Below are 24,448 nucleotides of genomic sequence, written 5' to 3'. Positions count from 1 at the left end.
TTGTTGGTTGTCCCAGGACCAGGGGCTCCTTCCCTGTCCCTAAAGCTAGGGGCGCTATAGTTTGCACTGTTCCCCAGATTACTTCTGATGGGGAAGATGCCGGTCAACACATACCTTGCCATAGTTCCTTAATCCGCCCTCAGTCTGTACCCTTCAGGGAAGAGGGGAGTAGTAGTGTGCCATAATGCACCAACTAGACTAACAAGGTAATACGAACAGGGATAAAAGGGAAATACCAATCATATAAATATACACACACATTAACGACATAGATAAACACCGGGAAGTGGGGGATGGGGTTAAACCAAAGTAGGAGAAGAAAGGGAATTATCACACACTCAAAACCTAGCAACAGTCACAGATACAGTGGGTTCGGAAAGTATTCAGACCCCTTTAAATTTTTCACTGTTTCATTGCAACCATTTGGTAAATTCAAAAAAGTTCATTTGTTTCTCATTAATGTACACTCTGCACCCCATCTTGACAAAAAAAAAAAAAAGTAGAAATTTTGGCCAATTTATCTATAATAATAAATGCCCTAAGCAGCTTCCGGTTGTAACAACTTCCGTCCAGTTGTAACTGGTGACGTCACCGCACACCTCTTTCCATGTTAACCCTCAACACACACACTCCTCTCACCTTTCACCATCTCCACTCACTCTTTCACTCCACATACGACCCTTTCTCTCACTCCGTCTCTCATACTCACGCCGTCATCGCCGCTGATCCACGATCCCCGACATCTTCTTCCGCCGGCGCCATCCTGGATCCAGACGTCCTCCACGCCGGCGACATGTTCTTGCGGCGACGCCATTTTGGATAGGCGAAATCCCGCGATACTGAAGATGGCGTCGCCGCAAGAACATGTCGCCGGCGTGGAGGACGTCGGGATCTAAAATGGCGTCGGCGAGATTTCGCCGACGCCATTTTGGATCCCGACGGCGTCCACGCCGGCGACATGTTCCTGCGGCGACGATATTTTGGATTGGTGAAATCCCGCGATACTCAAGATGGGATCGCCGCAAGAACATGTCGCCAGCGAGGACGACGTCGGGATCCAAAATGGCGTCGGCGAAAACTCGCGAGATTTCGCCGACGCCATTTTGGATCCCGACGTCGTCCACGCCGGCGACATGTTCTTCCGGCGACGCCATCTTGAGTATCACGGGATTTCACGATATTCAAGATGGCGTCGCCGCAAGAACATGTCGCCAGCGTGGACAACGTCTGGATCCAGGATGGCGCCGGCGGAAGAAGATGTCGGGGATCATGGAGCAGCGGCGATGACGGCGTGAGTATGAGAGACGGAGTGAGAGAAGGGGTCGTATGTGGAGTGAAAGAGTGAGTGGAGATGGTGAAAGGTGAGAGGAGTGTGTGTGTTGAGGGTTAACATGGCAAGAGGTGTGATGCTATCGCATCCTCCCGATGCGATCGCATCGGGCCATAATCTAGTTAAAAAATAAAAACTGAAATATCACATGGTCATAAGGATTCAGACCCTCTGCTCAGACACTCAAATTTAAGTCACATGCTGTCCATTTCCTTGAGATAGTTTCACTCCTTCATTGGAGTCCAACTGGGTTTAAATAAACTGATAGAAATTGATTTGTAAAGGCACACACCTGTCTATATAAGACCTCACAGCTCACAGTGCATGTCAGACCAAATGAGAATCATGAGGTTAAAGGAACTGGCCAAGGAGCTCAGAGACAGAATTGTGGCAAGGCGCACATCTGGCCAAGGTTACAAAACAATTTTTACAGTACTCAAGGTTCATAAGAGCACAGAGGCCTCAATCCTTAAATGGAAGAAGTTTGGGACCACCAGAAGTCTTCCTAGACCTGGCTGTCCAGCTAAACTGAGCAATTGTGGGAGAAGAGCCTTGGTGAGAGAGGTAAAGAACACCCCCAAAATCACTGTGGTTGAGCTCCACAGATGCAGTAGGGAGATGGGAGAAAGTTCCACAAAGTCAACTATCACTGAAACCCTCCACCAGTTGGGTCTTTATGGCAGAGTGGCCTGACAGAAGCCTCTCCTCAGTGCCAGACATATGAAAGCCCGCATAGAGTTTGCTAAAAAACACACGAAGGACTCGCAGACTATGGGAAACAAGATTCTCTGGTCTGATGAGATGAAGATAGAACTTTTTGGTGATAATTCTAAGCAGTATGTGTGGAGAAAAACAGGCACTACTCATCACCTGCCCAATACAATCCCAACAGTGAAACATGGTGGTGACAGCCTCATGCTATGGGGTGTTTTTTAGCTGCAGGGACAGGATGACTGGTTGCAATAGAAGGAAACATGAATGCAGCAAAGTACAGAGATATCCTGGATGAAAACCTCTTCCAGAGTGCTCTGGACCTCAGACTTGGCCGAAGGTTCACCTTCCAACAAGACAACGACCTTACGCACACAGCTAAAATAACAAAGGAGTGACTTCAGAGCCACTCTGTGACCATTCTTGACTGGTCCAACCAGAGCCCTGACCTAAACCCAGTTGAGCATCTCTGGAGAGACCTTTAAATGGCTGTCCACCAACGTTCACCATCCAACCTGACGGAACTGGAGAGGATCTGCAAGGAAGAATAGCAGAGGATCCCCAAATCCAGGTGTGAAAAACTTGTTGCATCATTCCCAAGACGACTCATGGATGTACTAGCTCAAAAAGGTGCTTCTACTCAATAGTGAGCAAAGGGTCAGAATACTAATGACCATGTGATATTTCAGTTTTTCATTTTTAATAAATTTGCAAAAAGTTATTTTTCTTTCAGTCAAGATGGAGTGCAGAGTGTACATTAATGAGAAAAAATAACATTTTTGAGTTTACCAAATGGCTGCAATGAAACAGAGTGAAAAATTTAAGGGGGTCTGAATACGTTTAGTATCCACTGTAAATCCACCAAATGCCTTCTCCAATTATAACCACCAACAACCACCAGCCATGCAGCAAAAGCGCTCTCTGACAATGAGTGCGAGCCAGGGTTCAGATTATATAGGAGATGGGTGTGGCTAACAGGTAACAGCTGAGAGCCTTAACATAGGTAAGCTTCCAGGAGATCTCATCTGAGCAGATTAACCCCTGCACTGATAAAAGAAATTTACACCGTTTAATATGAAGGTGAAATGCTTCTAATCAGTGAAGGAGAAATCAGATGCTGCGGTTTCCTGGCTCCTATCTGTAGCGGTAAACCCTGTGACACTAGGGGCCCGATTCATCATTTGCATTAAAATGAAAAAAATAAAAATTACATTATATGTCAGCATGCCCTTCAATGGGATATACGGTAGTTGTAAAAGTTGCACAAATCAACAGTAAGCCCTACTTTCAATTGAATAAAACATGCAAATCTTATTAAAGCTGGTCCAGCATTAAAAAACAAAGCTTATTAGTTTCGATATTTCAGATCATTATTCTCTATAAGACATGCAGAGTAACAACTCTCATCAGATTAGTTTGACTTCTAAGATCATGTCTGTTCCCTTTTGAGGAGAAGGCACCCACGGGAGGAAGTCCAGATGTAGCCACAAACTGTCAAAAAGCCTCAGGAGACTGTGCACAAGATAAAGCTGAGAAAATACTTGAGACATTTAACATTCATGTTACCAAGAAAAATTCTGTATTATTCTTGCTGTTGTAACAATGGTTGTTGTGTGATTATGGCACTGTATGTTTATGGGGGTGAGTTAAAAAGATAATTGGGATAGTGGAACAGAGATATGGCTCTTCATGCAAGTATTTTTAATATCTTCAGGAAACATCCCAGAAAGCTAACCACCAGCAAATTACTAGGCAAACAGCCACATCCAGGCTCTGACCAGTAGTGGTGAGGCCAAAGAAGAAGCCGAGGGAAACCTGCCTTGGTTCTGTAAGCAGATAGTATGGTACTAGCCCAGAACAGCATTGCTCAGCCGATTTTGGCAGTTTCAATAGCAGCACCTCCATTTCCAAGTGACTGGACCGTGTTATTCACCTCTTTATAGGCGGAGATGCGAATAACGTGTCAAAGTGGTCGTATCCTTTCAGAAAACACTCTTTTATAGGCTGCAGTCTTCACAGGCTTTGCTGCGGATGACTTGACAATCTGCAGTCATTTTTATTGCTGCTGGGATTTGACAGCTATTTCATTTAAAGGGGCTGTCACATTTAGGGCATGTGCACACGTTGCGGACTGCTCTGCGGAATTTTCTGCGCAGAATCTGCATCTCTTGGCAGAATCCGCAGATCAAAATCCACACATTTTTTATGCGGATTTTCTGCAGATTTATTGTGGATTTGGCATGCTTTTTTGCCCCTGCGGATTTCTATAGCGGAATGGGTGTAAAAACGCTGCAGAATCCGCACAAAGAATTGACATGCTGCGGAAAGTGAACCGCTGTGGATTCCGTGCGGAATTTTCAGCATTTTTTTCCCCATAGGTTATCATTGTACTGTAGATCTCTTGCAGATCCGCAGCGGCAAATCCGCACACAAATCCGCAATGTGTGCACATACCCATATGCTGCTTAAAATCCATAGGATACAAGTCCCTCTACTGAAACCTACATCTGTCTGGAGATCAGGGCCCAGTCACTTTATTGGTTTGGCGACCAAAGTTAGTTTGGCGAGGTGGCTACCTGCATGCACTAGTGATGTAGCACAGAGGTCCTCCCTGGTTGACGCTTCTTGGTGAACACACCATTGTAATAGGACTTTATTTATATTTAAATCGAACGATAAAATCTTGTCAGGATCCTGCCAGCGCCGGCGTGCAGCCTCCGCTGAGCAGGGACTCACCCGCACTGTAGGGGGGCCCGGGGTCAGGTACAGCCGGAAAGCACAGATACACAGGACCTGTGGACGCTGAAGTTTAGCAAGCAGTCACTGGACCTACGATCATGTGACTGCAAGGGGGCGGGGCTTAGCGTCCTGCTTTCAGAGATGGCAGGACACTATACAGAAATACTCAGTCAGGCAAAACGGAGGTCATACACAGAGATATCAGTAAAGTACCAGGGATGAGACAGAACCAGAACGGATAGTCAGGGCCAAGCAGAAGTCAAAACCAAACAGACATAGAAGGTACCAAGCAGAATCCAAAGCAATATCCAGAGAACAGACCGAGTCGTACACAGAGAATCAAGCAACCAGAACACAGCACAAACACACTCAGGGGTCACCACACAATGCCAAGGGCGAAAGTATAACTGACGGGGATGGGAGCGTCCTGAGGCTATAAGAAGCCTCTCCCAGAACCAGGGAAAGGCCACAATCATAGCCCCAGGTGTGCAGGTAAGCCTGCACTGGGATCACAACCTTTAACCCCAGAAATGCCAGTCATCAGCACTGGTTCCAGACATTAACCGCACGTGTGCGAGTCAAATCCGCACTGAGATCATGACAGTACCCCCCTCTCAACGGGGGGGCCTCTGGACCCCCAGGCTTGCCCAGGGACTTAGCATGGAAAGCCCGTACCAGGCGATCAGCATGCATCAACCGGGCTGGTACCCAGGACCTGTCTTCCGGTCCATACCCCTTCCAATGAACCAGGTACTGTACCGACCGCCGTACCATCCTGGAATCTACGATATGACCAACCTCGTACTCCACCTGCCCCTCGACCAAAACAGGAGGAGCAGAGGACTCGGAGTCTCCCCGGGCTGCTTCAAAAGGTTTCAGTAGAGATTTGTGGAAGACGTTAGAGATCTTGAAAGAGGGTGGAAGGCACAGCCTATACGCCACTGGATTGATTTTTTCCACAATCTTGTATGGGCCAATGAATTTGGGCCCCAACTTGGCTGAAGGAACCTTCAACTTAATGTTTCGAGTGGAGAGACAAACCTTGTCTCCAACCTGAAACGTGGGCCCTGGAGTTCGTTTCCTGTCCGCGAAAAACTTATACCTGCCCTGAGACCTAGATACTGTGATAAAACACTCCGGGATCGCCTTTGCTGGGGTCAAAGGTCACATGCGTTCAGCATGAAACTCAGGCGCACAGCCGGGGTCCGGGTATAACTGACACTAGGTCAGGTTTATTAAAGGTGAAAGCAATGCATAAAGAAAAAAAACATAAAACAAATCCTTGCCTGTCCGGAACTAACTAAACAAAGTACAACCTAACTACCAACTGGCGGGCTTCTCCCGTCCAGCCAAACCACAGTTGCAGTGGGCACTGCTTTCACTCAGGTGTGTCTCTCACACAGACAGGCTCTCTGTGTCCCCAGGCTGAGACACTCACACAACCACCTGGCATCCTTTTATATATGCCTCCCATTATTCATTAGTAACCAGGTGCGATACTGACCAGACTAGGCCACATAGGAAAGGTATCTGGGCGAGAAATACCTGCCCTCATCCACTATTCCCACATGATTCTCACAATATACTCCGCTGAACTTCCGCCCACGTATTCTGTAATCGCTGAACAGAGCCCTCAGCCCCGGGACACCCCGAGTCCAGACAAGAAAACTCACCAAAATGAGGACTGAACCCATAATTGATCAAAAAAGAAGTCATACCCATGGATTGACTCACCCGACTATTGAAGGCAAACAGAGGCTGGACAGACATCTGACTGGGATGATTTACCGAATCCTGCTTTGAGCAGGGGGTTGGACCAGATGGCCCAGGAGGTCCCTTCCAACTCTACGATTCTATGATTCTATTAAATTCATCCAACAGCAGTGCATCGCACCAGTCATTCTGTCTAGCAGAGGTTAGACACCTGAGGATCTGTTCCAGGGACTGGTTAGTGCGCTCCGTCTGACCACTGCTCTCAGGATGGTATGCAGATGAAAAGGACAGAGACATCCCTAATTTTTTGCAGAAAGCACGCCAAAACTTAGCCACAAACTGCACACCACGATCAGACACCACATTCAGGGGTACCCCATGCAACCGGATCACATGCTGCACAAACAACCTGGACAACGTCTCAGCTGACGGTAGTGCGGACAGGGGTACAAAATGAGCCTGCTTAGAAAACCTGTCCACCACTACCCATATTACTGTATTACCATTAGATGGAGGGAGATTGGTAACAAAATCCATGGATAAGTGAGTCCATGGTCTTTCGGGCACTGCCAAGGGCATCAGCTCCCCTGCCGGCCGGCTATGAGAGCTTTTAGAACGAGCGCAGACCCCACAACCTGCAATTAATTTTTTTTATGTCCGAAGAAGGGTAGGCCACCAAAAGATCCTAAGCCACCACCAGACGCGTGGCTGAAATATCAGGGTGATCACTCAGCTTGGATTCATGGAACTCCTGCAAGAGTTTCAGGCGAAGTTGCTCTGGGACAAACAACTTCCCCTCTGGCTTGGCCGCCGGGGCCCGCGACTGGGCCCCCTCAATCTCCCGTTCCAATTCAGATGAGACCTCTGCTATCACAGCTCCAGGGTGAAGAATGGAGGACGATAGCTCAGGGGGCAATACCGGCTGAAAACTGCGCGATAAGGCGTCAGCCTTGACATTCTTAGACCCTGGACGACATGTAATCGCAAACTGAAAACGGGAAAAAAAAAAGTGACCAATGGGCCTGTCTGGGCGTTAGTCTTTTAGCAGACTCAATGTTTGTGATCCGTGATCACCGTAACGGGGTGACTGGCCCCCTCCAAAAAGTGCCTCCATTCTTCAAACGCCAATTTGACCGCAAGAAGCTCTCTATTGCCTACGTCATAATTTCTTTCCGCAGCAGAGAACTTATTGGAAAAGAAAGCACATGGCCTGAGGTTGGTTAGAGTGGCAGGCCCTTGGGACAACACCACCCCCACCCGCACCTCAGAGGCGTCCACTTCCACGACGAATGGTTTGGACGGATCTGGCTGTACTAACACGGGAGCAGACATAAAGCTTCTTTTCAGGGTCGCAAAGGCCTCTTTTGCGAGCGAGGACCAGTTTCTCACATTGGCACCTTTACAAGTAAGATCTGTGAGTGGTTTGACCACCTGTGAAAACCCCCGAATAAATTTGCGGTAATAATTGGCGAACCCCAAGAAGCGCTGAAGACCCTTAAGGTCTCGGGGTTGCACCCAATCCACAATGGCCTGCACCTTCCTGGGGTCCATGCGAAAACCCTCACAGGACACAATTAATCCCAAAAAAGACAATTCTTGAACAAAAAACACACATTTCTCCAATTTGGCTTACAGATGATTTTCCCTGTCTTTGGCGAACGGTTCGTACATGATTCAGATGAGATTGACTATCGGGAGAGTATGTCAGAATATCGTCTAAGTAAATAACAAAACGACCAATGAGATCCGAGAATACCACGTTGATGAAATTCTGAAATATGGCTGGGGCATTGGTAAGACCAAACGGCATGACTACATTTTAAAACAGTCCCTCGGTCGTGAGGAACGCGGTTTTCCATTCATCCCCCTCCCGGACCCTTATCAAATTGTATGCCCCCCGAAGATCCAGTTTGGAGAACCATTTTGCCCCTGAAAGTTGGTTACACAAATCGGGAATCAACGGAAGGGGGTACGTATTTCGTACAGTAATCTTGTTGAGCTCACGAAAATTGAGGCAGGGACGTAAACCACCATCTATTTTCTTTACAAAAAAAAAAAACCCTGCCGCCACAGGTGAGACTGAGGGACGTATGTGTCCTTTGCGAAGACTCTCAGCAAAGTAATCTTTCATGGCCAAGCGCTCAGGGCCAGATAAATTAAACAGACGGGCTTTAGGCAATTTAGACCCCGGGACTAACGCGATAGCACAGTCAAAGGGTCTATGTGGCGGCAACGTCTCGGCCTTGCTTTCAGAGAACACATCTTCGAATTCTTTCAGGTACTCCGGAATACCTTCCAGCTCGACAGATGACACAGATACAGATTTAACAGGTTCAACCAATAGTGCAGACTTATCACATAACATCGAATCAATGACCCCCACTGAACAATCTCCCCCGTTTTCCAGTTAATGACTGGGTTATGGCGTTGAAACCAGGGCATGCACAACACCAATCCTGCTGGTAGATTGTCCAGAACCAAACAACTTAATTTCCACATGGGTAGCGCCCACTTTGAGCGAAAACAAGTCAGACAAAGAGAATTCCCTCTTTAGTGAGGGGGGAGGAGTCAATGGCCACCACTTTGATCGGAACCTTAAATCTAACTGTCCCTATCTTACAGCGTGTGACCAATTGGGAGTCAATGAGATTGATGGATGATCCGCAGTCCACGAAAGCTGTAGAGGGAAAACAACAATCGTCCACTAACAGTTCCACATGAAGCAACACCTTAGAAAACGAGGAAAAGGGTACCTGAGGGTCCGAGTAGTCTCCCCGCTGACTACCCAGATCTAGTAGTTTCCCGTCGACCGGGTTGAGGATGGACAATCAGGACACTCCCTTTTCCAATGTCCCGTTTTACCACAGTAGAAGCATAACTGCTTTTCTCTCCGGCGTGGTCTCTCCTTTTCCTTCAGGGAGAGAGCCCCTACGTCCATGGGAACAGAAACAGTCTCTTTTTCACTAGGGAACAATGGAGTCTCCATCTGCATCACGCCCCTGGCCCGCAGTCCATCCGGACGGCCTGGGTCATGGCGTCCTCGAGTGAGTTAGCTGAGGGATGTAATGCCAAGGCATCCTGTAACCGCTCAGACAAGCCTCTGCGAAAGAGTCCTCGGAGTGCGTCGTCGTCCCAAGAGACCTCTGTGGCCCAGCGGCGGAATTCTGTACAAAACCACTCAGCCAAGTGTTTCCCCTGACAGACACTCATCACCATGTCCTCTGCCAATCGCACTCGGTCCGGCTCATCATATATGTGCCCGAGGGCCTCAAAAAACGCATTCACAGACACTCTCTCAGGGGCAGTGGGAGAAAGGGAGAAAGCCCAAGCTTGTGGGGACCCTCTTAACAGAGACATAATGACCCCAACCTTCTGACTTTCGTCCCCAGAGGAATGTGGCCTCAAACTAAAGAAGAGTTTGTACCCCTCCATGAAGACCCTGAACTCCTTTTTGTTCCCAGAAAAGAAATCAGGCAGTTTAACAGGTGGATACGGGGACACCAAAACAACATCACTCGCCCCAGCCCCCAGAGACCCAGCAGCTAAAGCCCCCCGCACTGTTTCAGAAACCTGCTGCTGAGAACGAGCCAGAGCTTGCTGCTCCAGAGATAAACCCTGAAACATCTGACTCAGATTTTTCATTTGCTCTGCAAGAGATTGTATGGGATCCATATTTCTCAGCAGAGAAAAAAAAAAAAAAAAACCAAAAACTTAACGGTCAGTTATAATGTCAGGATCCAGCCAGCGCCGGCGTGCAGCCTCCACTGAGCAGGGACTCACCCGCACTGTAGGGGGGCCCGGGGTCAGGTACAGCCGGAAAGCACAGATACACAGGACCTGTGGACGCTGAAGTTTAGCAAGCAGTCACTGGACCTACGATCATGTGACTGCAAGGGGGCGGGGCTTAGCGTCCTGCTTTCAGAGATGGCAGGACACTATACAGAAATACTCAGTCAGGCAAAACGGAGGTCATACACAGAGATATCAGTAAAGTACCAGGGATGAGACAGAGCGGATAGTCAGGGCCAAGCAGAAGTCAAAACCAAACAGACATAGAAGGTACCAAGCAGAATCCAAAGCAATATCCAGAGAACAGACCGAGTCATACACAGAGAATCAAGCAACCAGAACACAGCACACACACACTCAGGGGTCACCACACAATGCCATGGGCGAAAGTATAACTGACGGGGATGGGAGCGTCCTGAGGCTATAAGAAGCCTCTCCCAGAACCAGGGAGAGGCCACAATCATAGCCCCAGGTGTGCAGGTAAGCCTGCACTGGGATCACAACCTTTAACCCCAGAAATGCCAGTCATAAGCACTGGTTCCAGACATTAACCCCACGTGTGCGAGTCAAACCCGCACTGAGAACATGACAAAACTTACATGCAATCAGAGTCATGGGAATATACAGCCATAGATTTTCCTGCCTGAGGGCTGTGCAAGAGCTGTACTTTTGTAGCCTTCAGTAGCACGCCAACTATATTTAGCATCTGCAGCCATATTTTATGTCCACAGCACATAGTAAGCGCATTGCCTAATGATGAGACTTCTCCAGCATGCTAGGACGTAACATCATTACTACATAAACATCTTCTATACCCAATGTATGACAGATCACCAGGGGAACCTCTGGATAAGCGAAAGTCACGAATATTGGAGGCCCGGACAAACTCTCCAAGTTATGGCAGAGAAGATGAGCCACGGGTCACCTAGTCACAGTTTATGCAACAAGAAAGGAAAGAAAGACCACATAAAAATGCACACCACCGATATATATAATAACAAGAAAAGCTTTATTGACAGCAATATAAATTTAAAAACAAACATGTAAAAACAAAAAGGGAATACAATTCCCCTGTTAGTCCTGGTCAATACAATAATGAATTGAGTCTCATGCATATATCATCAGCATAAATAAAGGAGCAAAAAAAGGAAAAACATCCACAATAAGGTGTATCCATATGATAGATGTAAATATATAATTACAGCAGAGAGCACCTAATGGCGCACAATCCTAATCAAATCGCCCTAATGCTGGAGACTCACACAATAAAATAGCCTTCACATGGAAAAATACCATGGATCTCATGTCAATCACAGCTGAAGTGCCACATAGTCTAATAGAATATATAGCATCCACAATACTTGAGATGAAGGTCCAGAAAAAATATATATAGACCAGCGCACAACATGTGCACAAAATGGTTCAATCCCATAAAGATGAATAAATAACTGCACTGGATGCTGAGCTGCGCACATAAAACCACTTAAATGAGTGGTAATAAAATATCAAACAGACAGATATTATTCAAAAAGCCATGATAATACCAAATGAAAACCACACTAATGTGGATCTGCATGAAAGATGCCACATAAATAAGTGGCAATAAGATATCAGGCAAACAACACTGTTGAAAAACAGCCAAGTATGCCCAGTGAATGGCAGCCCTCTCACGGTTAGAAGCAACAGCTCACATGTGAAACAGGTATAATGAAATGCATGAAAGATCCATACCAAGGCAACAGTATGGATCTTTCCCCCTGAAGAAGCCGTCTTGATACGGCGACACGCGTTGGGTTTCCTCCCTTCTGCCGTCCTGTCTGTACTGTTGCCTTGGTATGGATCTCCTATATAGCAGGGCTTCTATCTATATACGATCCCATTAGCAGTAACGGCTGCTATATAGCAGGGCTCCTATCTACTGTATATACAATCCCCATCAGCAGTAACAGCCATCTCCTATATAGCAGGGCTCCTATCTATATACGATCCCATCAGCAGTAACAGCCATCTCCTATATAGCAGGGCTCCTATCTACTGTATATATACGATCCCATCAGCAGTAACGGCCATCTCCTATATAGCAGGGCTCCTATCTACTGTATATATACGATCCCATCAGCAGTAACGGCCATCTCCTATATAGCAGGGCTCCTATCTACTACCCTATCCTATCTACGATCCCATTAGCAGTAACGGCCATCTCCTATATAGCAGGGCTCCTATCTACTGTATATATACGATCCCATCAGCAGTAACGGCCATCTCCTATATAGCAGGGCTCCTATCTACTGTATATATACGATCCCATCAGCAGTAACGGCCATCTCCTATATAGCAGGGCTCCTATCTACTGTATATACGATCCCATCAGCAGTAACAGCCATCTCCTGTATAGCAGGGCTCCTATCTACTGTATATATACGATCCCATCAGCAGTAACGGCCATCTCCTATATAGCAGGGCTCCTATCTACTGTATATATAAGATCCCATCAGCAGTAACGGCCATCTTCTATATAGCAGGGCTCCTATATATATATATACGATCCCATCAGCAGTAACAGCCATCTCCTATATAGCAGGGCTACTATCTACTGTATATACGATCCCATCAGCAGTCACGGCCATCTCCTATATAGCGGGGCTCCTATCTACTGTATATATACGATCCCATCAGCAGTAACGGCCATCTCCTATATAGCAGGGCTCCTATATATATACGATCCCATCAGCAGTAACGGCCATCTCCTATATAGCAGGGCTACTATCTACTGTATATATACGATCCCATCAGCAGTAACGGCCATCTCCTATATAGCAGGGCTCCTATATACACTCACTCGCCACTTTATTAGGTACACCATGCTAGTAAGGGGTTGGACCCCCTTTTGCCTTCAGAACTGCCTCAATTCTTCGTGGCAGAGATTCAACAAGGTGCTGGAAGCATTCCTCAGAGATTTTGGACCATATTGACATGATGGCATCACACAGTTGGCGCAGATTTGTCGGCTGCACATCCCTGATGCGAATCTCCCGTTCCACCACATCCCAAAGATGCTCTATTGGATTGAGATCTGGTGACTGAGGAGGCCATTTGAGTACAGTAAACTCATTGTCATGTTCAAGAAACCAATCTGAGATGATTCGAGCTTTATGACATGGCGCATTATCCTGCTGAAAGTAGCCATCAGATGTTGGGTACATTGTGGTCATAAAGGGATGGACATGGTCAGCAACAATACTCAGGTAGGCTGTGGCGTTGCAACGATGCTCAATTGGTACCAAGGGGCCCAAAGAGTGCCCAGAAAAAATTCCCCACACCATGACACCACCACCACCAGCCTGAACCGTTGATACAAGGCAGGATGGATCCATGCTTTCATGTTGTTTACGCCAAATTCTGACCCTACCATCCGAATGTCGCAGCAGAAATCGAGACTCATCAGACCAGGCAACGTTTTTCCAATCTTCTACTGTCCAATTTCGATGAGCTTGTGCAAATTGTAGCCTCAGTTTCCTGTTCTTAGCTGAGAGGAGTGGTACCCAGTGTGGTCTTCTGCTGCTGTAGCCCATCTGCCTCAAAGTTCGACGCACTGTGCGTTCAGAGATGCTCTTCTGCCTACCTTGGTTGTAACGGGTGGCAATTTGAGTCACTGTTGCCTTTCTATCAGCTCGAACCAGTCTGCCCATTCTCCTCTGACCTCTGGCATCAACATGGCATTTCCGGCCACAGAACTGCCGCTCACTACTGGATTTTTTTTCTTTTTCGGACCATTCTCTGTAAACCCTAGAGATGGTTGTGCGTGAAAATCCCAGTAGATCAGCAGTTTCTGAAATTCTCAGACCAGCCCTTCTGGCACCAACAATCATGCCACGTTCAAAGGCACTCAAATCACCTTTCTTCCCCATACTGATGCTCGGTTTGAACTGCAGGAGATTGTCTTGACCATGTCTACATGCCTAAATGCACTGAGTTGCCGCCATGTGATTGGCTGATTAGAAATTAAGTCTTAACACACAGTTGGACAGGTGTACCTAATAAAGTGGCCAGTGAGTGTATATACGATCCCATCAGCAGTAACGGCCATCTCCTATATAGCAGGGCTACTATCTACTGTATATACGATCCCATCAGCAGTCACGGCCATCTCCTATATAGCGGGGCTCCTATCTACTGTATATATACGATCCCATCAGCAGTAACGGCCATCTCCTATATAGCAGGGCTCCTATCTACTGTATATATACGATCCCATCAGCAGTAACGGCCATCTCCTATATGGCAGGGCTTCTATCTATATACGATCCCATCAGCAGTAACGGCCATCTCCTATATAGCAGGGCTCCTATCTACTACCCTATCCTATCTACGATCCCATCAGCAGTAACGGCCATCTCCTATATAGCAGGGCTCCTATCTACTGTATATATACGATCCCATCAGCAGTAACGGCCATCTCCTATATAGCAGGGCTCCTATCTACTGTATATATACGATCCCATCAGCAGTAACGGCCATCTCCTATATAGCAGGGCTCCTATCTACTGTATATACGATCCCATCAGCAGTAACGGCCAACTCCTATATAGCAGGGCTCCTATCTACTGTATATATACGATCCCATCAGCAGTAACGGCCATCTCCTATATAGCAGGGCTCCTATATATATACGATCCCATCAGCAGTAACGGCCATCTCCTATATAGCAGGGCTCCTATATATATACGATCCCATCAGCAGTAACGGCCATCTCCTATATAGCAGGGCTACTATCTACTGTATTTACGATCCCATCAGCAGTCACGGCCATCTCCTATATAGCGGGGCTCCTATCTACTGTATATATACGATCCCATCAGCAGTAACGGCCATCTCCTATATAGCAGGGCTCCTATCTACTGTATATATACAATCCCATCAGCAGTAACGGCCATCTCCTATATGGCAGGGCTTCTATCTATATACGATCCCATCAGCAGTAACGGCCATCTCCTATATAGCAGGGCTCCTATCTACTACCCTATCCTATCTACGATCCCATCAGCAGTAACGGCCATCTCCTATATAGCAGGGCTCCTATCTACTGTATATATACGATCCCATCAGCAGTAACGGCCATCTCCTATATAGCAGGGCTCCTATCTACTGTATATATACGATCCCGTCAGCAGTAACGGCCATCTCCTATATAGCAGGGCTCCTATCTACTGTATATATACGATCCCGTCAGCAGTAACGGCCATCTCCTATATAGCAGGGCTCCTATCTACTGTATATACGATCCCATCAGCAGTAACAGCCATCTCCTGTATAGCAGGGCACCTATCTACTGTATATATACGATCCCATCAGCAGTAACGGCCATCTCCTATATAGCAGGGCTCCTATATATATATGATCCCATCAGCAGTAACGGCCATCTCCTATATAGCAGGGATACTATCTACTGTATATACGATCCCATCAGCAGTCACGGCCATCTCCTATATAGCGGGGCTCCTATCTACTGTATATATACGATCCCATCAGCAGTAACGGCCATCTCCTATATAGCAGGGCTCCTATCTACTGTATATATACGATCCCATCAGCAGTAACGGCCATCTCCTATATAGCAGGGCTCCTATCTACTGTATATATACGATCCCATCAGCAGTAACGGCCATCTCCTATATAGCAGGGCTTCTATCTACTGTATATATACGATCCCATCAGCAGTAACGGCCATCTCCTATATAGCAGGGCTTCTATCTATATACGATCCCATCAGCAGTAACGGCCAACTCCTATATAGCAGGGCTCCTATCTATATATGATCCCATCAGCAGTAACGGCCATCTCCTATATAGCAGGGCTCCTATCTACTGTATATATACGATCCCATCAGCTGTAACGGCCAACTCCTATATAGCAGGGCTCCTATCTATATATGATCCCATCAGCAGTAACGGCCATCTCCTATATGGCAGGGCTCCTATCTATATATGATCCCATCAGCAGTAACGGCCATCTCCTATATAGCAGGGCTCCTATCTACTGTATATATACGATCCCATCAGCTGTAACGGCCAACTCCTATATAGCAGGGCTCCTATCTATATATGATCCCATCAGCAGTAACGGCCATCTCCTATATGGCAGGGCTCCTATCTATATATGATCCCATCAGCAGTAACGGCCATCTCCTATATAGCAGGGCTCCTATCTACTGTATATATACGATCCCATCAGCAGTAACGGCCAACTCCTATATAGCAGGGCTCCTATCTATATATGATCCCATCAGCAGTAACGGCCAACTCCTATATAGCAGGGCTCCTATCTACTGTATATATACGATCCCATCAGCAGTAACGGCCACCTCTTATATAGTAGGGCTCCTATCTACTGTATATATACGATCCCATCAGCAGTAACGGCCATCTCCTATATAGCAGGGCTCCTATCTACTGTATATATACGATCCCATCAGCAGTAACGGCCAACTCCTATATAGCAGGGCTCCTATCTATATACGATCCCATCAGCAGTAACGCAGTAACGGCCAACTCCTATATAGCAGGGCTCCTATCTACTGTATATATACGATCCCATCAGCAGTAACGGCCATCTCCTATATAGCAGGGCTCCTATCTACTGTATATATACGATCCCATCAGCAGTAATGGCCATCTCCTATATAGTAGGGCTCCTATCTACTATATATATACGATCCCATCAGCAGTAACGGCCATCTCCTATATAGCAGGGCTCCTATCTATATACGATCCCATGAGCAGTAACGGCCATCTCCTATATAGCAGGGCTCCTATCTATATACGATCCCATGAGCAGTAACGGCCATCTCCTATATAGCAGGGCTCCTATTTATATATGATCCCATCAGCAGTAATGGCCATCTCCTATATAGCAGGGCTCCTATTTATATATGATCCCATCAGCAGTAATGGCCATCTCCTATATAGCAGGGCTCCTATCTACTGTATATATACGATCCCATCAGCAGTAATGGCCATCTCCTATATAGCAGGGCTCCTATCTACTGTATATATACGATCCCATCAGCAGTAACGGCCATCTCCTATATAGCAGGGCTCCTATCTACTGTATATATACGATCCCATCAGCAGTAACGGCCATCTCCTATATAGCAGGGCTCCTATCTATATACGATCCCATGAGCAGTAACGGCCATCTCCTATATAGCAGGGCTCCTATTTATATACGATCCCATCAGCAGTAACGGCCATCTCCTATATAGCAGGGCTCCTATCTATATACGATCCCATCAGCAGTAACGGCCATCTCCTATATAGCAGGGCTCCTATCTACTGTATATATACACGATCCCATCAGCAGTAACGGCCATCTCCTATATAGCAGGGCTCCTATCTATATACGATCCCATCAGCAGTAACGGCCATCTCCTATATAGCAGGGCTCCTATCTATATACGATCCCATCAGCAGTAACGGCCATCTCCTATATAGCAGGGCTCCTATCTATATACGATCCCATCAGCAGTAACGGCCATCTCCTATATAGCGGGGCTCCTATCTACTGTATATATACGATCCCATCAGCAGTAACGGCCATCTCCTATATAGTAGGGCTCCTATCTACTGTATATATACGATCCCATCAGCAGTAACGGCCATCTCCTATATAGCAGGGCTCCTATCTATATACGATCCCATCAGCAGTAATGGCCAGTTCCTATCCCAGTAGGGTCAAGAATTAAAGGGATTAGTGGACGGTTTCCGCGCTTGCTGATAGTTATTGAGACATATCCCAGTGAGGTTTGTGCTATTTATTTCTTCTTGTGGTGGAGTTCCTTGGAAGGGATTCATTAAATGAATTGAAAGATATTTTCATGATTCTCAGAATCTTGAAAATATCTTTCAACTCGTTTAATCCCTTCCAAGGAACTCCACCACAAGAAGAAATAAACAAAATCTAACGACATAGTCCATCTCCTCTGATATACGGGGTAGGCGAGGTATCCAGTCACCCAGTTATTTTAGGATTCACTTCAGAGGGGGTTCCCCTCTAGCTCTGGCTTTTTCTTGCAGACATATTGCTCTTCAATTCTTTTTTTTTTTTTTTTTATGTTCCAATTGGGAATCCTATTATTAAACATAAACTTAAATAGGTAAAATTATAAAAAAAACAAGCGTTTTACAATTCATTTTATGTTCACGTCTGTATATCACGTGTTATCTCATGTGGTACCTGACATCTTGTCACGTGGCTCAGTTTGGCTTCCACATTGGAAAATGTCAACCTATGTAAGAAATACCCTTGCTGTCTCTGTATACTTTGTGGTCTTTCCTGAAGTCATTTCTACTGTGAAACGCGTTGAATAATGATCAGCAAGTGTGGAAACCGTGCAGGAATCCTTTTCAGCCTCGCTGTCTCATGGATCCGCTGCAACTGATTTTCTACAGGACATGCTTTCTATACAATTTGAAGAGGCGAGTCTAATCTGATGCTATCTCCTGGATAAGACTATTTTGCGCTCATCTCAGTAGGGTGAAGTTCGGTCTTCACTGAATATTATGGAGAGAGAATGAATGAATGATCGATCACTCTTAGTGGCGAAAGAAACATATTTCTCTGATGAAATATTACAAAGTTTCTTATTTTCACTTGGTTAAAGAAAAACATTAAGGCTGTGTTCACACACTGCATTTTTTTAGAGGTATTTTTAGCGTTTTTTTCCAATAAAACCGCTAAAAATAAGCTTCCCATTCATTTTGCACTTTTTGTGCATATTGATGCGTTTTTTACCGCAAAAAAAAAACGCATTGTGGTAAAAAACGCAGCATGCTCATTAATTTCGCGGATTTTTCCGCGTTTCTGGCTAGTTCTATGAGTATTGAAAACGCGCAGAAAAAAACGCGCGGTTTCTGGGAAGGGAGTCAGGTTTTTCAGCAGAAATTTTCTGCTTCGTGTGCACATAGCCTTAAACAAGTTACTCTGTTAAGCCCTTTGCACCCTGTGAATCCCACCCTGACCAGTCTTTATGGATATTAATGATGCCTACACATAGCGGGTTGAGCAGTGTGTCTGCAAAGGCTTCCTGAGAATAGTAGCATACCTGTGGAATGGTTTTGACTATGTGATCTACACAAGGCTTCAGTGTTTATTCAATATCTGCTATGCAAAACCATGGGAAATTCCGCAAACAACGCACGTGTGGGTCAGACTGCTACATGTACAGTGGGGAAAAAAAGTATTTAGTCAGTCAGCAATAGTGCAAGTTCCACCACTTAAAAAGAGGAGAGGCGTCTGTAATTTACATCATAGGTAGACCTCAACTATGGGAGACAAACTGAGAAAAAAAAATCCAGAAAATCACATTGTCTGTTTTTTTTTCATTTTATTTGCATATTATGGTGGAAAATAAGTATTTGGTCAGAAACAAGCAATCAAGATTTCTGGCTCTCACAGACCTGTAACTTCTTCTTTAAGAGTCTCCTCTTTCCTCCACTCATTACCTGTAGTAATGGCACCTGTTTAAACTTGTTATCAGTATAAAAAGACACCTGTGCACACCCTCAAACAGTCTGACTCCAAACTCCACTATGGTGAAGACCAAAGAGCTATCAAAGGACACCAGAAACAAAATTGTAGCCCTGCACCAGGCTGGGAAGACTGAATCTGCAATAGCCAACCAGCTTGGAGTGAAGAAATCAACTGTGGGAGCAATAATTAGAAAATGGAAGACATACAAGACCACTGATAATCTCCCTCGATCTGGTGCTCCACACAAAATCCCACCCCGTGGGGTCAGAATGATCACAAGAACGGTGAGCAAAAATCCCAGAACCACGCGGGGGGACCTAGTGAATGAACTGCAGAGAGCTGGGACCAATGTAACAAGGCCTACCATAAGTAACACACTACGCCACCATGGACTCAGATCCTGCAGTGCCAGACGTGTCCCACTGCTTAAGCCTGTACATGTCTGGGCCCGTCTGAAGTTTGCTAGAGAGCATTTGGATGATCCAGAGGAGTTTTGGGAGAATGTCCTATGGTCTGATGAAACCAAACTGGAACTGTTTGGTAGAAACACAACTTGTCGTGTTTGGAGGAAAAAGAATACGGAGTTGCATCCATCAAACACCATACCTACTGTAAAGCATGGTGGTGGAAACATCATGCTTTGGGGCTGTTTCTCTGCAAAGGGGCCATGACGACTGATCCGGGTACATGAAAGAATGAATGGGGCCATGTATCGTGAGATTTTGAGTGCAAACCTCCTTCCATCAGCAAGGGCATTGAAGATGAAACGTGGCTGGGTCTTTCAACATGACAATGATCCAAAGCACACCGCCAGGGCAACGAAGGAGTGGCTTCGTAAGAAGCATTTCAAGGTCCTGGAGTGGCCTAGCCAGTCTCCAGATCTCAACCCTATAGAAAACCTTTGGAGGGAGTTGAAAGTCCGTGTTGCCAAGCGAAAAGCCAAAAACATCACTGCTCTAGAGGAGATCTGCATGGAGGAATGGGCCAACATACCAACAACAGTGTGTGGCAACCTTGTGAAGACTTACAGAAAACGTTTGACCTCTGTCATTGCCAACAAAGGATATATCACAAAGTATTGAGATGAAATTTTGTTTCTGACCAAATACTTATTTTCCACCATAATATGCAAATAAAATGAAAAAAAAAAAACAGACAATGTGATTTTCTGGATTTTTTTTTTCTCAGTTTGTCTCCCATAGTTGAGGTCTACCTATGATGTAAATTACAGACGCCTCTCATCTTTTTAAGTGGTGGAACTTGCACTATTGCTGACTGACTAAATACTTTTTTTCCCCACTGTATGAGTATACTTATGGGGCCTGGAAAGTAGGAAGAGGCTGAACACACCGCCACTATGGCCATTAGCCACCTGCTAATACACTGACTTTACCAAATCCAAACAATCTTCATAGACCGGCTTAAGGCTACGTTCACACGCAGCATTTTTTCAGCTTTATTTTTTGTGCCGATTGCACACTTTTTGTCCACAGTACATGTTTAATAAAGTTAGTTTTATTCACCATAAACCAGTTTGCTGTGGGGTTTATTGCCTTCTCATTGTTTCTATGGGCGAAAAAAATTCCGGGAAAGACGCTGAAAGAACGGACATGCTGCCGATCTCAAATTCAGCCAAAGAAAAAAAAACTCTGCATGTGAACATACCTCAAAGCAGGCATGGAGAACTTGACCATTTAATCATACTTCTCCCATCCACACAACTGGAGATTATGGTCTGAATGCAGGGGCCCCACAGATCACTAAGCTGGTGGTCTCGCATAACCGCACAACCAAAGTGAGATTTGGAATGAAGTGGAGGTCGAGCACGGGCAGTGCTGTTACACTCACAGTCAGTGGGAATGACAAGTATACAGCCTGGTTAGGGAATTCATACCACTTGTCTATGTGGGGGGCTTTGGAGGGTTAAATCAGAGAAAATTTACAGTAAATTATCTTGCAATTAGATGTGCAACACAACCCAACGGAGGGGCGGCAGACAAGCCCCCGCCGGAGCGCTAACGGAGGGGCGGCAGACAAGCCCCCGCCGGAGCCCTAACGGAGGGGCGGCAGACAAGCCCCCGCCGGAGCGCTAACGGAGGGGCGGCAGACAAGCCCCCGCCGGAGCCCTAACGGAGGGGCGGCAGACAAGCCCCCGCCGGAGCCCTAACGGAGGGGCGGCAGACAAGCCCCCGCCGGAGCCCTAACGGAGGGGCGGCAGACAAGCCCCCGCCGGAGCCCTAACGGAGGGGCGGCAGACAAGCCCCCGCCGGAGCCCTAACGGAGGGGCGGCAGACAAGCCCCCGCCGGAGCCCTAACGGAGGCGCGGCAGACAAGCCCCCGCCGGAGCCCTAACGGAGGGGCGGCAGACAAGCCCCCGCCGGAGCCCTAACGGAGGGGCGGCAGACAAGCCCCCGCCGGAGCCCTAACGGAGGGGCGGCAGACAAGCCCCCGCCGGAGCCCTAACGGAGGGGCGGCAGACAAGCCCCCGCCGGAGCCCTAACGGAGGGGCGGCAGACAAGCCCCCGCCGGAGCCCTAACGGAGGGGCGGCAGACAAGCCCCCGCCGGAGCCCTAACGGAGGGGCGGCAGACAAGCCCCCGCCGGAGCCCTAACGGAGGGGCGGCAGACAAGCCCCCGCCGGAGCCCTAACGGAGGGGCGGCAGACAAGCCCCCGCCGGAGCCCTAACGGAGGGGCGGCAGACAAGCCCCCGCCAGAGCCCTAACGGAGGGGTGGCAGACAAGCCCCCGCCGGAGCCCTAACGGAGGCGCGGCAGACAAGCCCCCGCCGGAGCCCTAACGGAGGGGCGGCAGACAAGCCCCCGCCGGAGCCCTAACGGAGGGGCGGCAGACAAGCCCCCGCCGGAGCCCTAACGGAGGCGCGGCAGACAAGCCCCCGCCGGAGCCCTAACGGAGGGGCGGCAGACAAGCCCCCGCCGGAGCCCTAACGGAGGGGCGGCAGACAAGCCCCCGCCGGAGCCCTAACGGAGGCAATTTGTCAGTAGGGAACAGTACAGTTGCTGAAACTGGCAGCATGTACCGCTCTCCCTGTGCCCATTATTAAGGAACACCATATGAGAAGCCAGGCTTATCTGGACAAAATACTCTGTGATGTACAGCACTTTAGTAGCCAACGTGACATATTTGGTGGTCAAGGATAAAAACTTCCAGAAAGGATCAACTACTCCAAGAACGTATTCATCAGTGTGCAGGACCCCGCGGCGCTAGCAATGCGCCAGGGTTATAATACCTCCAACATTGTCCGAGGGATCTAAAAATAAAGGAGATTCCTGGAGGAGACCCCCACCATAGGGTCCTATCCCTGGCTGTGCCCTTGTGAATGTGCACGGCTGTGCCAGCTGTCACTACTACATCTGCTGGGCAGGAGATAGAACATGAAGCATGAAATCACTTGTGTGCATCAGAAGCTTCCACGAGTGACGAGTATATTCCACGCCCGTGACGTCACGGCTGAGCCGATATACCGCACTAGTTTCCCGGGCGCTAGGACCCCGCAGCCATCGATTGAGAAGTCCATAAGAAAACAAGAGAGCGTCCGTGAAGAGTGTCTGCGCTGCGGAGTGGCTCCCGGTGCTGCAGTCAGTGCCGGGGGACGCCACCGGGAAAGTTTCCCCTCCGTCCCTCCCCCGTGCAGAGAACGTGGCAGTGCCCCCTCCTACCTGTGCTCAGATTGTCATTGATCTTCAGCGGGACCCTCAGGATGTAGACGAGGAAGAGCATGAAGAAGAACCACACGGTCCACAGATACGTCCACGACCACAGCACGCAGGACTTGAGCTGCTCCAGGAAGCCTGCCCCAGCTTCAGCCATATTTTGTTGTGTGAGCGGCGGAGCTGTCTCTGTGTGCGGCCCACAGTGCAGCCAATCCCTGCAGCAGGGCCTCCGCCCCCGTCACTGGTTACCACACAGGCGGCGAGCAGGAAAGCCTCACAGTCCGACCTGTGCGGGAGACCGGCGGCAGCCCGGGCCCAGGTGGCGGCTCTGCAGCCCTCATCATTAGACCACAGTCACACCTTCAGTACTTGGTCAGTATTTTACCTCAGTATCTGTAAGCCAAAACCAGGAGAGGAACAATCAGAGGAAAAGTATAATAGAAACACGTCACCCCTTCTGGATTTATCACCCACTCCTGTATTTATCACCCACTCCTGGGTTTGGCTTACACATACTGAGGTAAAATACTGACCAAATACTGATAGGCTATGTGCACACGTTGCAGATTCTTCCTCTCCTGTCAGAAAACGCACTTGAAAATCCGCATATTTTTAGGCTACGTGCACACGCTGCGGAATGGGGTGCGGATTTGGCTGCGCGGATTTTGTAAAATCCGCAGGTAAAAAGACTACTACTATCGCACACGGCTGCATGCGATCTGCGCACCCTATCTTTAGCATAGGGTGCGCAGACCGTGCGCTAGTAGGATTTTAGCGTGCGCTGCGCACTTTTGAAGGTGCGCCAGTGTGCGCCGAACGCACCATGTTGCATTTTGGCGCGCTTGGCACACCTTCAAAAGTGCGCAGCGCACGCTAAAATCCTAGATAGGGTGCGCAGATCGCATGCAGCCGTGTGCAATAGTAGGCGCGATGATCGGAGGGGGCGGGCAGGAAGCCAGCAGGGGGCG

General features: G+C 47.6%; 1 protein-coding gene across 2 annotated transcripts in view; it reads right to left on the bottom strand.

The window, feature by feature from the left end:
• The window catches only part of ST7 (suppression of tumorigenicity 7), a 142,859-nt gene extending 119,023 nt beyond the window's left edge, over nt 1-23,836 (bottom strand). The window contains exon 1 of one of the 2 annotated variants that reach the window (XM_073573348.1): nt 23,487-23,836. In XM_073573348.1, the coding sequence (XP_073429449.1) occupies nt 23,487-23,637 (151 nt within the window). In that variant the 5' untranslated portion in view covers nt 23,638-23,836. The remainder of the gene's footprint in view (nt 1-23,486) is intronic. The other variant, XM_073573347.1, reaches the window with a different exon arrangement.
• Between the last annotated feature and the right edge of the window lie 612 nt (nt 23,837-24,448).

This window comes from Dendrobates tinctorius, unplaced genomic scaffold (assembly GCF_039654945.1).
Source record: "Dendrobates tinctorius isolate UK_male_01 unplaced genomic scaffold, ASM3965494v1 ptg000035l, whole genome shotgun sequence".
Classification (NCBI taxonomy): Eukaryota; Metazoa; Chordata; class Amphibia; order Anura; family Dendrobatidae; genus Dendrobates; species Dendrobates tinctorius.
This window is presented reverse-complemented; position numbering and strand designations above follow the sequence as displayed.